The sequence below is a fragment of the Platalea leucorodia genome (genome assembly GCF_965183815.1).
Source record: "Platalea leucorodia genome assembly, chromosome: 5".
Taxonomy (NCBI): domain Eukaryota; kingdom Metazoa; phylum Chordata; class Aves; order Pelecaniformes; family Threskiornithidae; genus Platalea; species Platalea leucorodia.
The window spans coordinates 6229975-6246526 of NC_138827.1; the positions used below are offsets into that span (position 1 = coordinate 6229975).

The 16552-nt window shown below is 39.3% G+C and overlaps 1 protein-coding gene across 11 annotated transcripts in view; it reads right to left on the minus strand.

Moving 5' to 3' along the window:
* Positions 1-16552, minus strand: part of RBFOX1 (RNA binding fox-1 homolog 1) — a gene marked incomplete at both ends in the record, with an annotated part of 1359850 nt that overhangs the window by 137502 nt on the left and 1205796 nt on the right. For 10 of the 11 annotated variants that reach the window (XM_082312185.1, XM_082312182.1, XM_082312184.1 and 7 more), the window contains one exon: positions 8214-8456. In XM_082312185.1, the coding sequence (XP_082168311.1) occupies positions 8214-8456 (243 nt within the window). Of the gene's footprint in view, positions 1-8213; positions 8457-12637; positions 12671-16552 lie in introns of those variants that run through there. The other variant, XM_082312190.1, reaches the window with a different exon arrangement.

Sequence of the window (16552 nt, forward strand, 5' to 3'; positions counted from 1 at the left end):
TCGTAACAAGAGGAGTTATGTGAAGAATACCTCATCATCTTCAATGATCACAGACAACCCACACCTCTGCACTACATGTTTTCTACAGGACTTCAGCAGTACTGCATCCACTAACACCATGCTGGGTATTGATTCCGAACCACCTCAGACAGAAAAGCACTATGCACCGAGTCACCAATGCTCCTCCTAGTAAACTGCGTTTTCCCTCGAGGACTCCCATCCAAGTGCACGACTTATCAAGGCTTTTCAGCTTGTGAAATCTGATGAAGTCACAGTCCAAGGCAGAAAGACTGCACAATGACCTCAAGTTTTCTCTAACGCAAAAGTAGAATTAAGTTTAAAGCAAAATATTTGTTATATACACACACATACATAAAACACACAACATTATTACAAACTCAGTTTTTACCAGACTGCGATATTTACTTCCATTATTAGTATAATACCCTTAGAATAGGAAACACTGGAGAAACCACATTAACTTGACTATTATCTGCCTTCTTATACATGCTCAGTTAATGCCCTTTGTGTGTACATACTCATCTCCCACTGACATTAACAGAAGTCATGCATAAAAACCACAGGCAAAAATTGAGCAAATTTTACTCCCAGAACTATAAATGTACAATATGTTTGCATATATATATACACACATATATATGCACAGGTAAAAGGTGATTTCACATATCGTAAAATGATCAAATGCCTTACTTCAAAATCCTTTAAAATACATAACTATTTAACATAACACTCAAACCCACTCTGCAAAATCGTGAGACACGTTACCTTTACCATAACTTTGTAACACACCTATTATTGATCCATCCCTCTTGAAAGAAGCAATTTACTATTGTTGTTAATGACTAAAAGCACATTTGATGCTATGCAACCCCAAAAGTCTACCAGCACTTAAATAACCCAGTACTGGATGAGTATTGATTATGCATATACTCAGATGGACTACTTCCTTGATTAAAGTTAAACAAACACATTGATCCAAAAAGATGAAAACCATATTACTCAGAGAAGACTCCAAGTAACTTATGACAGTATTTTATTACCCACAGATGATTTTATATTATTTCAGCTAAATCCTCCTGTCTTTAAGCATTTACACTATTTTATCAAAATAATAGATTAAAAATTTTCACTAGGAAATACAGGTTTTGGAAGTACAAGAGCATTCTTAATCCCACGTCTTCACTGCTAAATGAATGCCCATTAAATTATATTTGAATTAGTTAAGCATAACATGCAGAGAAGTAAAATCTTAACATCAGAACATTGTACTCCTTAATTGCAATTTTCGAAGGGCTTGTTAGTCAATTTGAGCAAAAGCAAGCAAGAAAAGGTTCTTTCTTAACTGAAAAGAACTTTGGAATTAAACTAAGAGAGAACTATAAGGAAAATGGCATGGTTTTTGACTGGGTAGATGCCCAGCCAGTAGAGGCCAGTTCAAAGTCCACAGAAAGCCAGTGCTACAAATGACGAAAGATACCCAGAACATTATATTCAGGTATTATGCGTGCTCACTGAAGAAGTTCAGGGTATGAAAGTTTCGTGCAACATTTTGTTACAAAAAGTAAAATCCAAGAGAAAAAAAGGATCATTTCATATTAAGTTCTCAACAAAATATTTTAGTTTTAACCAAAGAAAAGCGTACATTCTCTTCGGATCAGATATGTGTGCTTTCATAGCATATAGAAAACACTATATATTCTGTAAGGTTGTATTCATTAATGCGCCACACCAACTCAAAGTCGGTTTAAAGCACTGTCTTTTTGGCTTGGTAGTACTTTACACCCATTTTAAAAGGCTCTGAATGACCAAAGATAACACAGGAAACATTTACTAGAGCCTATAGATTCTACTCGTAAGGAAATCAAGTCCACAGGCTTTCTATATTAATAGCGCTCTACTGCGCACAAAATTGCAAACCTGTAATAAAACTGATGATTGGAATCTTGTTCAATTTGCAGCAAATGGGGATACTGACAGCGGTTCCAGCTGGGCCGGAATCACACTCTGTGTTGCAGTAAAGGATTCAAAAGAAGTTGCATGGAACCTTTCTATCTTTATTATTTATATCTTTATTGGGGTTTAGGTTGCACTAGACCCAATGTGAGCTCTAATTTCAGTGTATGATTCTTTCAGACAACAAGAAAGAAACTGGGACACACAGAAAAATCCAGGGTATGTGTCTAGCCTCAGTGTGGATTAAAGTCCTTCATGGATGAGGTTGTCACTTCTGGTAGTAGTTCTACAAATTAGGTAACTGCCCTGCAGTTTATTAACTTCATATTTCAAAATTTTAAGATCTATTTTTAGCGGTACATCCAGCTTCACATGTACATAAATACGCATGTGAATAAGAAAATTCAAAAATTGGTCTTGCCTCCAACAGCTCGTCTAAACTACATTAATCACAACAGTATTCTTTCGTGAATGATTGATCAATTGATTATTTTTTTCTTAAATGCGTAGAATACAGCTTACTGAAAGGAAACTATGTAAAAATATTGGAACCTACCAAACAAATGTCACTATGTCTCCACATTAATTCCACTTAAAATCAAGAAGGATTACAGAGCCCTAGGAGTGGCGGTAAGGGACTCCGGAACGCAGGTAGTTTTTTCATCAGTCCTCCTGGTCAAAGGGAAGGTGTTTGAAAGGGCCAGTCAAACCTGGCAAATCAACAAATGGTTACAGGACTGGTGCCACAGTCAGCAGTTCAGCTACTTAGACCATGGGACTCCCTTTGAGAATCCTGGTCTACTAGGAGCTGATGGGGTCCATCTGTCACAGAAGGGGGAGAGCATCTTCAGTCATAGGCTTGCCAAGCTGGTGAAGAGGGCTTTAAACTAAAGTAGCCAGGGGAGGGGAGCCTCAATCCATCCCACTCCTACCAGTTTGATGTCAGTGCCAGGAATAGATGCCCAGGGCCTGGAGAAGGATCACAGGTCAGCAGGAGAGAACCTGAAGAGCAGCACAAAGGAATTCCAGCCAATCCAGACAGTAAGTCAGCTTCATCGGGGGCCCAACTTAAATGCCTCTGTGCAAATGCACTGTATTGGGTTTGCTTGGCAAGGTTTTGGTAGCAGGGGGGGCTACAGGGGCGGCTTCTGGAAGAAGCTGCTAGAAGCTTCCCCTGTGTCTGAAAGAGCCAGCCATCTCCAAGACGGACCCACCGCTGGCCAAGGCCAAGCTCATCAGTGACGGTGGTAGCGCCTCTGGGATAAAATGTTTAAGAAGGGGGGCAATGCATCCCAACAAAGAGGAAGTCAGGTAAAAATGCCAGAAGGCCTGCATGGAGGTCCTGGAAAAACTCAAACTGGAAGCCTACAGAGGGTGGAAGCAAGGACAGGTAGCCTGGGGGGAATACAGAGAAATTGTCTGACCAGCCAGGGATCTGGTTAGGAAAGCTAAAGCCCTGATAGAATTAAACCTGGCCAGGACATCAAGGGCAACAAGAAAAGCTTCTATAGGTACATCGGTGATAAAAGGAAGACTAGGGAAAATGTGGGCCCTCTCCGGAAGGAAACAGGAAACCTAGTTACCCGGGATATGGAGAAGGCTGAGGTACTCAATGGCTTTTTTGCCTGAGTCTTCGCCAGCAAGTGCTCAAGCCACACTGCTGAAGTCGCAGAAGACAAAGGCAGGGACTGGGAGAATGAAGAACTGCCCACTGTAGGAGAAGATCAGGTTTGAGACCATCTAAGGAACCTGAAGGTGCACAAATCCATGGGGCCTGATGAGATGCATCCACAGGTCCTGACGGAACTAGCAGATGAAGTTGCTAAGCCACTATCCATCATATCTGAGACGTCATGGCAGCCTAGCAAAGTTCTCGCTGACTGGAAAAGGGGAAACATAATCCCCATTTTCAAAAAGGGAAAAAAAGGAAGACCCGGGGAACTACAGGCCAGTCAGCCTTACCTCTGTGCCTGGCAAGATCATGGAGCAGATCCTCCTGGAAGCTAGGCTAAGGCACATGGAAAATAAGGAGGTGATTGGTGACAGCCAGCATGGCTTCACTAAGGGCAAATCATGCCTAATAAATTTGCTGGCCTTCTACGATGGGGTTACAGCATTGGTGGATAAGGGAAGAGCACTGATATCATCTACCTGGACTTGTGCAAAGCATTTGACACTGTCCCGCATGACATCTTTGTCTCTAAATTGGACAGACATGGATTTGACAGATGGGCCACTTGATGGATAGGAATTGGCTGGATGGTCACATTCAAAGAGTCGTGGTCAATGGCTCCATGTCCAAGTGGAGACCAGTGACGAGTGGCATTCCTCAGATGTTGGTATTGGGACTGGCACTGTTTAATATCTTTGTCGGTGATGTGGACAGTGCTGACGACACCAAGCTGTATGGTGCGGTTGACACGCTGGAGCGAAGGTATGCCGTCCAGAGGGACCTTGACAGGCTTGAGAGGTGGGCCTGTGCAAACCTCATGAAGTTCAACAAGGCCAAGTGCAAGGTCCTGCACATGGGTCGGGGCAATCTCAAGCACAAATACAGGCTAGATGGAGAATGGAGTAAAAGCAGCCCTGAGGAGAAGGACTTGGGGGTGTTTGTTGATGAGAAGCTCAACATGACCCGGCAATGTGCACTCGCAGCCCGGAAAGCCAACCGTATCCTGGGCTGCATGAAGTGTGACCAGCAGGTCGAGGGAGGTGATTCTTCCCCTCTACTCTGCCCTCATGAGACCCCACCTGGAGTACTGCATTCAGCTCTGGGGCCCCCAACATAAGGGGGGACACATGGACCTGTTGGAGCAAGTCCAGAGGAGGTCCATGAAGATGATCAGAGGGCTGGAGCACCTCTTCAACTCCAGGAGTTGGACTCGATGATCCTTGTGGGTCCCTTCCAACTCAGGATATTCTATGATTCTATGATTCTATAAAGACAGACTAAGAGAGTTGGAGTTGCTCAGCCTGGAGAAGAGAAGGCTCCAGGGAGACCTTATAGCAGCCTTCCAGTACCTGAAGGAGGCCTACAAAAAAGCTGGAGAGGGACTTTTTACAAAGGCATGTAGTGATAGACCAAGGGGTAATGGCTTTAAACTGAAAGAGGGCAGATTTAGATTAGATCTAAGGAAGAAACTCTTCACTATGAGGGTGGTGAGGCACTGGAACAGATTGCCCAAAGAAGCTGCGGATGCCCCATCCCTGGAAGTGTTCAAGGCCAGGCTGAACGGTGCTTTGAGCAACCTGGTCTAGTGGAAGGTGTCCCTGCCCATGGCAGGGGGATTGGAACTAGATGATCTTTAAAGTCCCTTCCAACCCAAACCATTCTATGATTCTTTAAGATTGGAAACCAACTATTCAGAAAGCTAGCAGGAACTGGAAAGAAACATAATTTTCTTCCTCCAACAATAAAGACCACATGGAGTTACAATGTTGACACAGTGCTCTTGAAGCTCCATTTCATAATAAAAACATGTATTATTAAATCTACAGAGAGATGTACACAGCTGGACCCTCATAATACTACAAAGCCCATGTCAACTCTGCCTGGGATCCATCTACGTATACCTATTTATAATGTCTCTTCAATGTGTTAAGTGCAATGCTAATGAGACACAGCGTAACAGATTTTAGATCTAGGTACCCATAATTAAATTGTGCAAACTATATTTGACTGTAAATTTGTAAAACTAACTGGCGAGTAATACATTAAATGTCAAGGCTACTTTGAACAACGTAGATCCAGAGATACACGCTTCTTGTAAACTTGTATTTTCAATGCATTGTTCTCCAGGGAGGGATAGTATCCACAACTTTCAATATAACATTGCAATTTAGAAAAAATATCTTTTTAAAAAAAAACAAAACAAAACTGTCTCAAAAATACCCTAAAGTCAAAAGTAAGGAAATCTAATTCTTTATAAACAGCATGGGAGCTACTTCAAAAACTTATGCGCATTCCTCTGTAAGAAAGGAAACAGGAAGGCAAGAAAAGGATCCATAATAAAAAGAGCAAATAACTATACTATATTCCCCAAATACAAAAGGTTAGTGGAATTGAAGTGTTATTCTTCCGAGAATGGAAGTTTGCTCCAAGTGGAATGAGAAGGGAGAAAGTGTATGACAGGTAAAATATAAGTTGGATATTAGGAAGGCAAAAAGGAAATAAGAAGAGCAGATAGCAAAGGATACAAAACCAAATAACAATAAAGCCTATTAATATATCAGAAGCAGGAAACTTTCAAGGGAATCATTGGATTTGCTAGAGCTAGGATTGAATAGAGCACTTGAAGAAGATAAGGGCATTGCAGACAATCCAAATTATTTCTTTTCATCAGCCTTTGCCATGGAAGATGTTGGAAAAATGCATACCTGACTTTTCTGATAAAGAGACTAACGCTTCTTCAAACTGAAAAATCAAAAAGGGGTGAGGAAACACAATAAATTGAAAGCAATAAATGATGAGGGATGAGCTCCTGTCCCACTCGCATCGACAGGTGTTTTACCATTGATTTTAGCACTGACAGTCTTTTACTTCAGAACTAAACGGCAAACAGACCAACAGTTTCAAAATACGAAAAGGCTGAGCGGGGCATCACAGTGGACTGTTCAGTGTGCAGCAGTGGTCAAAAGAGCAAGGAAAATAGCAGAATATAAAAAGAATGAGACAGGGACAGTAGGAAAGACTATATTTTTAGTCAATATCCAATCTATTCTGGAGTATCTATTCAGCTTAGGGTTCCTGCTCTAAACTGATGACAGTGGCGTATGACGAGTTTGACAATAACCAAAAATGATTATGGAAGAAAATTTAAAAAGCTGGAAAGAACCAGGAAGTTAACTTAGCAGAGAGATGAATAAGAGAGGACACTCTGAGAGTGTAGAGTATTAGTTACTCTAAGAGTAGAGCTGCAAAGAATACTATGAGATATAGATAAACAGGATGCTCTTCAACTTAAACGTTCTCACACTACTAGAGCAAAGGGCCAGTCAGGGCAATAAAAAGTTACCAAGTCAAAAATAAAAGGACTGAAACATTTTACTGCATAAACCACAAAACTGTGTAATTCACAAGGAGCTCTCCATGATAACAGCAAGGAATATCCTGTGCTTTTGCTATTGCTTTTCTTGCTTGTTCATACCCATATAAAGAAATGAGTGACATGGCAATAAACATAAGTCTTCAGAATAACCCATTTAAGGGAACATGCTCTCCCTTCCCTCTTGCCTAATGCATGAAACTTTTCAGGTTGGACATATGCCAGGGGAGGAAGGAGAGGTAAGATGAGGTATGGAGCATGGTTGCGGCAAGAATGAGGACAGCTAGTAGAGATGTTTCAAGTGCATGCTCAAATTGCAGTGTGCTGTCTGTTCTGTGCTAGATCCTACACATGTAACGCAGGTTGTTGATGGCTTAGAAATCTGCCAGCTGTTGGCACTGGATATATTGGGTCCCAATCTAAAATTAAGACAGAAGCACTAAACTATCAATGTGTGAAATCTAGGACTTGAATTACAAGGTAGGGCCATCCAAGGAGTCTCTTGCATAATTCATGACACTTCAGAACTTCATATATAAATCAAATAGAAGGAAAAAGTCTATCATTTCTGCTCTGTTGAACACAGATCCACACACAACTTTGGTAATGGCTGCACAAACAAGCTCTCTAGAAAATACAGTATTACAGACATGCCCTTCACAATACTCATTCACACAGTTCTCCAAGTAATTTCAATACAGTATCATTCAACGAACACTTCTATGAAAAACTACTCAGAAGTGTCAAAACTACAGAGGTCATTAAAAATAACAAAATTAGTCTGGTTTGGGTTTTTTTGTTGTTTTTGGGGGGGGGGTTGTTTGTTTTTTTGTTTTTTCCAAATGAATGCTTACAAAAACTCTTTTGCAATGTTTTTCCATACTGGACTTAGTCAAACTTTATTATATGATTCATGGGCTTGCTATTAATCATTTTGCCTGTCTAACACTGTAGAAAAGGAAACTTCAGATTCTACAACGCTCCCACACTTACTAAGAGGCTCCAAAAATAGTGAAATTATATTCTCCAAGTTCAACAACAAACTTTGACAGACTTTCAACCTTGAAACGATGAGTAATTCTAACACAAATGAAGTGCAAAACTATTAAGTGTAACATAGGAATGAATGTTATCAATAAATACATATGTAACTTGAAACATACTGCTTTCAAAATAGCTGAAACCTTGACTTACTGTGGCTGTGCCGGAGACAGTTTGTGCATTTGTGTCAGCTGCACTCTGTTCAGAGTGTGTCTGAGCAGGAGGGTACATGTTTAGCGTGTGCTCTGGACCAGTGGTTTGGCCTGTGTAGTCTGGAGCTGGATGAGGATGTGGGGCTGTGTATTCTGCAGGGATACCATTCTGAGGTGGAGCAAACTGGGCTGAGGCATAAGGCTGTGCCATTGTGTCAGGAGGTGCTGTAGCTTCCTGATTACCCTGTAAAAATCAAAGGAGAAAAAAGAAAAGCGGAGTGAGATAAAATAAGCTATGACCCTGCACACATAACACAGAAAGTGATGACAGTATTCTGCTAAGATTGCTGGCCTGAAAAGGGCACGGTGTTTGCTTCTTGAGGAGAAAATTTCTTATCTGAATTAAATCCATTTTGCTATCCCTATTAAATCTTAGTATAATTAGACAAACAAATCTGCTGTTCTCTGGATAATTGTAGACTATTCTTTAACTGGGAAAGGTCAGTGAAGTCTACCTGAACTAATGCCTCAACTCAGACAAAGAGGGACAAAGCTCAGTTTATTCCAAAGACTACTGAGCACAACTGCCAATACGGAGCTCTGATAAGGTTAGCCCATGGTCTGTGATCCATTCTGACTTACTATTTGCAGAACACAATATATGCAACCTACACACAGAAGAGGATTTGGGTGCATACTGTTAACATAACTGTATACTGAAAATATTTATATGAAATAATGCTCTATAAAATATTCAGAAATACTTTGAAGTACACTGTATTGAGCAACTGCATGCACAAACGCAAAAAAATAATGAGATCCAATCAAAATATTAAACAGCCGAATCTAAAAATGCATCAGTCCAAAATCTTAAGTTAACAAAAAAGAAAAATTCTATGTTGTAGGCTGTCAAAAGAAACAGATTTAAGAACTTTAAAGGCTTTAAATTTGAAGACAACAGTATTTCATTGCCATATTGAGGTTTAGGTTAGATATTAGGAAAAACTTCTTCACCGAAAGGGTGGTCAAGCATTGGAACAGGCTGCCCAGGGAAGTGGTTGAGTCTCCATCCCTGGAGGTATTTAAAGAACTGATAGATGTGGTGCTCGAGGACATGGTATAAATGGACTTGGCAGTGCTGGGTTAATGGTTGGACTCAATGATCTTAAGGGTCTTTTCCAATCTTGACGATTCTATGATTCTATGATATTACAATAAGCCTATACAATTAAAAACAAATGCTCTCATGTCTTTATAAATAGATCCATCTGTATGTTTGATATAATAAAGGATAGTCGAGAGTGTTAACTTATCAGTTAGAGACTTCTAACTAAATGCTCTGCTCATACCAAATAGTAATAATTCTAGGGGAGGAAATGTACAGAACAATCTTTCAGAACCTATATAAAAGATGTCCAAAACATGATGCTGCAGATGACACAATATTAGAGGCCATTAATACAGGCACTATCCCAAAGTCAGATGAGCTGATTTACAAGATAAAATGAATATTTGAGTAAAATTTTAGTTTTTAAAATACCCTGCCATTTTCCCACCAACGCATGTACAAGTACATGTGCAGGACTATTGTAGGGATTTTGCTTATTTGTACTCATCAGTCCTTGACTTCCTAATTTCAAAATAGGCTGGATGAATAAAAGACATTCTTTTGCACTTCGTGCTTAAGGACATTTCCAGCCAATTTCAACTAATTCAGACATCAGTCCTCTGACCTGAACTGGTCCTAAACTCAAGAGCTTTTAAGAATTTGCAAAATCACGGCACAGGAATAAGCCTTGCTACATGGCAGGCTCAGACAGGAAAATTAACTTTTCCTTTGTAAAAGACCTTCAGTGTGTCCTAAAAAATTAAAACTTTATGCCAGCAATCAAACCCTCCCTAATTTTAATCCCATCTTTGCTATTATTTTAATGTATGGCCTTGAGCAAGTAGTTTACATTGCTTCGTTCAACCATCTTTAAAATGAAAACAGTGACATTTACCTACTTCACAGGGTTAAGTCAGTAAGTTTCATTTGCATATATCTACAATCATTCCAAGGTTATTGCTGCACTGAAACTTGCCCTGTTTAAATTTCAGTGGAGGTTAAAAACTTTTGTAATGTATACTTATACCCTCATATTAAAATGGCAAGGTCCCTTTCTTATTCCTTTTACCTAATATTTCCACTATTAAAAAAAAAATCCAGATGAAGTAAAAACCAGCAATGACTGGATTACACCAGAGACATTTATTAAATGTTAAAGAAGCATTTTTAAAATTTGTGGGGGAGGCAGTGGACCATAAATTTTTTAATCAACTGTTTCAGGAAGGACTTCAGCAAGTGGTAAGAATGAACAACAGCAAATCGAACTTTTGCCTGTATAAGCATCTTCACTGTGCTGGCTTTGAAACAGTAGCTGGTTACTGCTGGTCCTTAAGCTATTCCTTCATGTCAGATGCTAAACATGGCATTAGAGTCAGCAGCTGTTAAAAAAGAATAATAATGGTAACAAAGGGACCGAGGGCTAATGTCCAGGTGCATTTGATCTGAAGGCTTTTATACTACCTTGAGTCCTAAACCAGATGTTGCTGAGACCCCCACTGTTTCTCATTAGCATTGACAGCAGTTCCATGAGACCCTAATTAATATTCAAAGCATTCACATTTAGTGCTAATTACAGCTAATATTTAATTAAGAGAGTTGAACTTTTACATTATTTCTACCAGCAATTCCAAACGATTCACTTTTTAGATTTATCATAAAATGGCAAACTGCACTGGCAATTCCTGCACCTTCATGTTGCTGAGACTCTTCTATCTCTTTCATTAGACTTGTTAAGCTGAGGTCTGTATCACTTATTTAGAACTGAGACCCCCTTAGTAAATAAACTACGAAGGTTCAGGGTTTGGTTTTGGTTTTTTCTTAAAATCCATGCCTAGTGTAGCCTTTCCTAGCCTTTAAAAATAGTGTGAATTTATAATGCACAATTAATTCAATAGACACAGTATTACAATGTGGTATAAAAGCATGTACGTATAAACATGTTCTTTACTACTTATGTGGGTATCAAGCCAATAGCTTATTGTTTAGAATATGAATTTGTATCAAAACCAATGCAATGTCAACTAACACACATTCATATATACATGTGGTTGATGGAAACTCCAGGCTACACAAAAGTCAGATATATTTGAATAGAATTTAAAGAACAAGAAATTCTTTAAATATAATAACCTAAAACGTCCCCTTATTGTGCCCCTTAAAATACATTGAACTAAAACGAATAAGGGAAATCATAGATCTAATGCATTAAGTTGAAAATATGAAATGGCCCTAAAAGCAACAGGAAATATTGATCCTAAATTAGCCTATGAACTCAGGTATTAGAGTAATCTCAAAACTGCAGATGACAGTACACAGACATTGCTTAATACAACCTCGGCATGAGAGGCTAAACAGAAGTTGTCCCTTCAGACTCAGTTCCAAGTATCTTTAAGATTAAATGACCCCTTAATGCTCACTTTGTGCATGGTTTTTAATAAAGTAGTTGTTGGCAACAGAAGGAAGAACAAAGGATGGCAGACAGTCAGGCTCTGCTAAATGTTCTGGCCTGAGTTTTAATGAAAACCACATTTCAACTGAAAAATATGCTTTACGTGGCAGTGTATAAAATCAAATTTATTGCTTTCTGTTTAAATGTTGAACTCTAAAGAACAAAAAAAAGAAAGCATTCCAATGATGCAGGTAAGTGAAGTCGCTCCTATTCCATACATATTACTCCATTTGAAGAAAAGCTTAGAATTTAAAATGCTGCTAGTATATCAGATCTCAACATGCCTTTTCAACATTTTCTGCTCTGAAAGGATTTCATAATTAAGAAATGCATGAAAAGTGTCAAAACATAATAAAGCAAGCTTGTTATGTTTGTACACAAAAGACAGAGCACAGAAAACATTACTTATGCAGTGTTCCTTTTTAAAAACACATTTGCAGCATAAGAATGTATTCAATGAAAACCTTTCTGCTTGCCTGCATTTTAAAGTCTAACTAACAGTTTATTGTTTGTTTTACTCTATTTTTCTGTTTGGTGCATTTTGTTTCTTTGGCAAGAGATATTTCACATTTAGAGAAAGCCTCTCATACTGTAGTTAAATGAGCCAAGCTGCATCATATCCTTAGGGCACGGAAACAAAGAAGAAAAATGTAACATTACTCTGTAAACCTGCTGGTTATAAGAATGGCTCAGTTAGATATATCAAGCACAGCAGAGATATATAATCACCGCCGTAGTTTGCCCTCCTTCAGACTTAAGCAACAAAACCTGTATTAGAAGTCTTACATGCAGTGGTGCAGCTCGTTATAAGAAATGCCCTGGCTTGACTAAAATCACGAGTTTCAATTGAAAATAAAAGTGAAAATACCTGCTGTACCATCCTGTTCCCTTTATTCTCCATAAACTTAGCAGCTGCTCTAGTCCCAGGCCATACAGCATCTGCCCAAAGCAAGCATCAATTATGGATGAGGGCGTGTGAGCAATGTAATGTGTGCATGAGTGTGGATGATAGGGGTGTTGAAGGAGGGGGAGCTAATGCAAGGCTTACTGACCTCCCTCTCAACATCTGACTGCTCCCAAAACCTAATCCAGATGGGACTCTTTCAGTTTGCTGGGCCTCGCCCCATCAATCACAGCAGGCCACTCCTCTGTCTCCTGCTACTAGTTATAGAGTGCACCACTGAGCAGATGATTACACACAGAAGAAGAAAAAACACAGCTTGACTACATTAATAGCTGTTTAAAAAACATTAGAAATGCTACTATGTAAGCTGCCAGAAGCTGAACATTTTTGTTTTAAAATTAAGACAGCTCTATTCAAAGTTACAAAACCCCCTAAACTTCCAGTGCTTTGGCTTTTTGATAGCTACGATGCACAGTAACATGTGTGCATTTCCATGGGATTAATTCATCCTACATGTGGTAGAGTTAATACCAATAAGATTTCTATTTTAAAATTGCTGAACTCCACAAGTAAACCATCAATATTGAAGTAGCCTGTTTTAGATTAAATGTGCTCCATCCTTCCATACAAATGAAATATTGTTTCCTTTTTTGTTTCATTTCATGACATCCCTCTTGCTTAGCAGGGGAAATATTTCAGAAATGCTTCCACGGTTTAGTTCTGTGAGGCACTTTAAGCAACTTAATGCTTCGCTATTAAAGGAACTTTCCTAGATGCTCTGGAGGTAGTTTTAAAATGATTTAACTTCTAATTAAATCATATAATAAAGAAAAAAAAAGCAACCTAAGAAGATATAGACAGCCCCAAAGAATACACGTTTATTGCCACGCTATCGCAGACCGCCTACAGACACAAGAATTCAGAAACAGGGCAGACGTGTAGCATGGGAATTATTCTTACAAATGTTCAGATTCTAAGGGGCGGGCAGAACAGCAGATAAACAGCCATCAATTCATCATTAAAGTTATATTCCAGCTGAAATATATTGGATTTCTTTAAAGTGGCAATGTAATTCTTCCAGATTTGTTGCTGGCACTCCCCAATTAATGATAATAAAAGCAGCCACTTCAAATTTTTCAGAAGGAATCAGACATCCAACCACACTGGACCGATAATCACAACTGACTGACTCTGCGAGCTTTCTCTGTTGTAGCTTAATTATCTGACCAGGCCACTTGACTCAGATCATTTCCTTCTGCAATGATACAAAATGAATTCTCCAGCCACCTCTCTTTTTTGGAAGGTTCAGTACAGAGCCAAATTCAGATTTCATTTAAAAAACAATCTTGTTCCAAAAGAAGGGTATCCTCAAAAGTAAGAAAGATAATGCAATTTTTTTTTTTTTTCAGAGAGCATAGGGGAAAAAGGTAATAGTAAATAAACAAAAGAGAATCTCTTTAGTACCTTGGCAAGACAGCATCTCTTTACTCCCATTACAGAGAAACATTTACTTTTCGTCCTTTTCACATATAACATACTGTATTCCAGTAAAAGTCCATGCTCTTGCTACTGCTACATATACATTTGAAAATGAAATGTTAATTTTGTGTCAGTGCCTGAAGTATGGAACAGACCAACTAATGAAACATCACAACATCCTGCAAAGTAGGAAGGTTATATGCATTTACTTACATTTAACAGAAGGCAGCAAACAACTTACCAAAAACTAAGTCCTAGTCTGAATTCCTGCCTGCATTCAAGACCACACAGTATTATGGATGTATAGATACATATGAAGAAAGCATTCCCTCTGACACTTTCATTCTTTCCAGTTGTCACTGCTGAAACCTTCTACTACTTTTATGACGCTGTGATTTATTACACTGGCTTTCCTTGTCCTACGTGACAATTCTTTCTCCTGCTATTTCCAATGGCCCAAATGGACATGACTCTGTCACACTGATTTGTTTTGCCTCCACCACCTAAATCTTTCTCTCTCTCTCTCTCTTTGTTTTTTTTCCTTTTTTTTTTTTTTTTTGTTTCCTGCCTGTCCCTCACTTTCTCCAACTCTGACTCTTAGGTATTTTACACAGGTCTTTTCAACTGCAGCTCAACCTTCTATTCCATAAACCAATATTTTCATTTTTTAAATATACGGAAAGATTTTTACATCACAATTTGAAAACACGAGTCTCCAAAACTGCCTGAAGACCCATATAGCAAGAGAATCTGGAGTATTCAGCAGGTGTATCTACAATTCGTTTTCACAATGAGAACTGATTCTTAAAACATTTCAAAAGAAAGGTATAAAAGGAGCTTGTCCTTTCCCACAAGTCAATATAGGAAAGTACACCTAATCTTATTTTACACCTTTACCAGAGCATACTGAAGAAGATGATGCACCATCCTTGTACCCAAATAGAAGAATTTAAAAAAAAAAAAAAAAAAAAAAAAGCGGATTGTCAACATATGAGGTGCATAAAACACTGCCTGGAGTGCTGGCCTTTAAAGAGAGTAGCAGTCAACATTTAGAACTCTATCAGTCAGCTATGAGTGCCATCCCTTGGGCATCAAGACCAGGTCCAAAACTGTTGAATATCTTCATAAAAGACTTGTATGAAATGTCAGAATGCAAGTTCACACATGACAGCAAACAGGGGGAGCAGTTACAGGGCTCTTGAGAAGCTAGAGGAATGGGCTGACAAGAACCCGATCAAAGCCCTGCTCCTGGGACAGAATAACCCCATGCATTGGTACAGGCTGTGGACTGACTGGCGAGGGAGCAGCTCTGCAGAAAAGGATCTGTGAGAGTCCTGGTGAACAGTAAGTTGGGTACAAATCAGCAGTCTGCCTTTGAGGCAATGAAGGCTAACTGCATAGTGGGCTGCATTAGCAAAAGGATAGTCAGCAGGTGGAGGAAAGAGATCATTCCTCCCTGCACAGCACTTGTGTCTGGAACACGGTGTCCAGTCTGGAGTCCCCCAGGACAGGAGATCTATTTGCAAACTGAAGAGTCCAGTGGTGGGTTGCTAAGAGTGCTGGAGGGCTAGAGCACATGACACATCAGGAGAGGCTGAGGGAGCTCGTTTAGCATAGCCTGGAGAAGAGAGGGCTAACAGACAACTTAATTGCATCTTCTCCAATTTAATGGATGGTTACAGAGACAGAACCAGACCTTTCTCAGAGGTACAGAGTGAAAGAACAAGCAGCAACAGTCAAAAGTTGCAGAAAGCTAAATTCTGGTTGGCTATAAAGAATAAAATAATGAGTTTGAGGGACGTTAAGCACAGGAACACTCTGCTCAGAGGGGCTGTGGCATTTTCGAAACTTTCAAAACTCAACCTGACAAGCCCCTGAGCAACCTGATCTGTGTAGATACCCCTGATTTAAAAAGGATGTTGGGATTAGATGGCCTCTGAAGTTCCCTTCCAACCTAAATTATTCTATGATTCCATCTGGTTTCAACAGTAGCAGAACAGCTTCAAAATGGATTTTTTACTTTTATCCTATTTGATGACTTTCCTCATAAAGGATTTACTGACAAGGAAGAGACTAGCTACAACTTGTAGTCTGCTTTCTCTCCTCAAGAAACTATATCTCAATTCTTTGAGATGGATTTGGAATGCTTTCTTAGAAAAATATGTTTACATTTGTTTAATCCACAGCCAGAGCAGTATGAAAGTGGCAATCACTACAGTGCATGCAAGACAAGAACAGTTTCACAAACAATGCAAATTAATGTTGTGAACTATGACACGTCCTAATTTTCTGCCAAATATCACCACTTTCATCATAGGTAGACGAACGCTGCCTTGACATCTACGTTTCCATAGAAAGGAGTATTTTCCTCTGCCTTCTGCATCACCTCTAAAACAATAA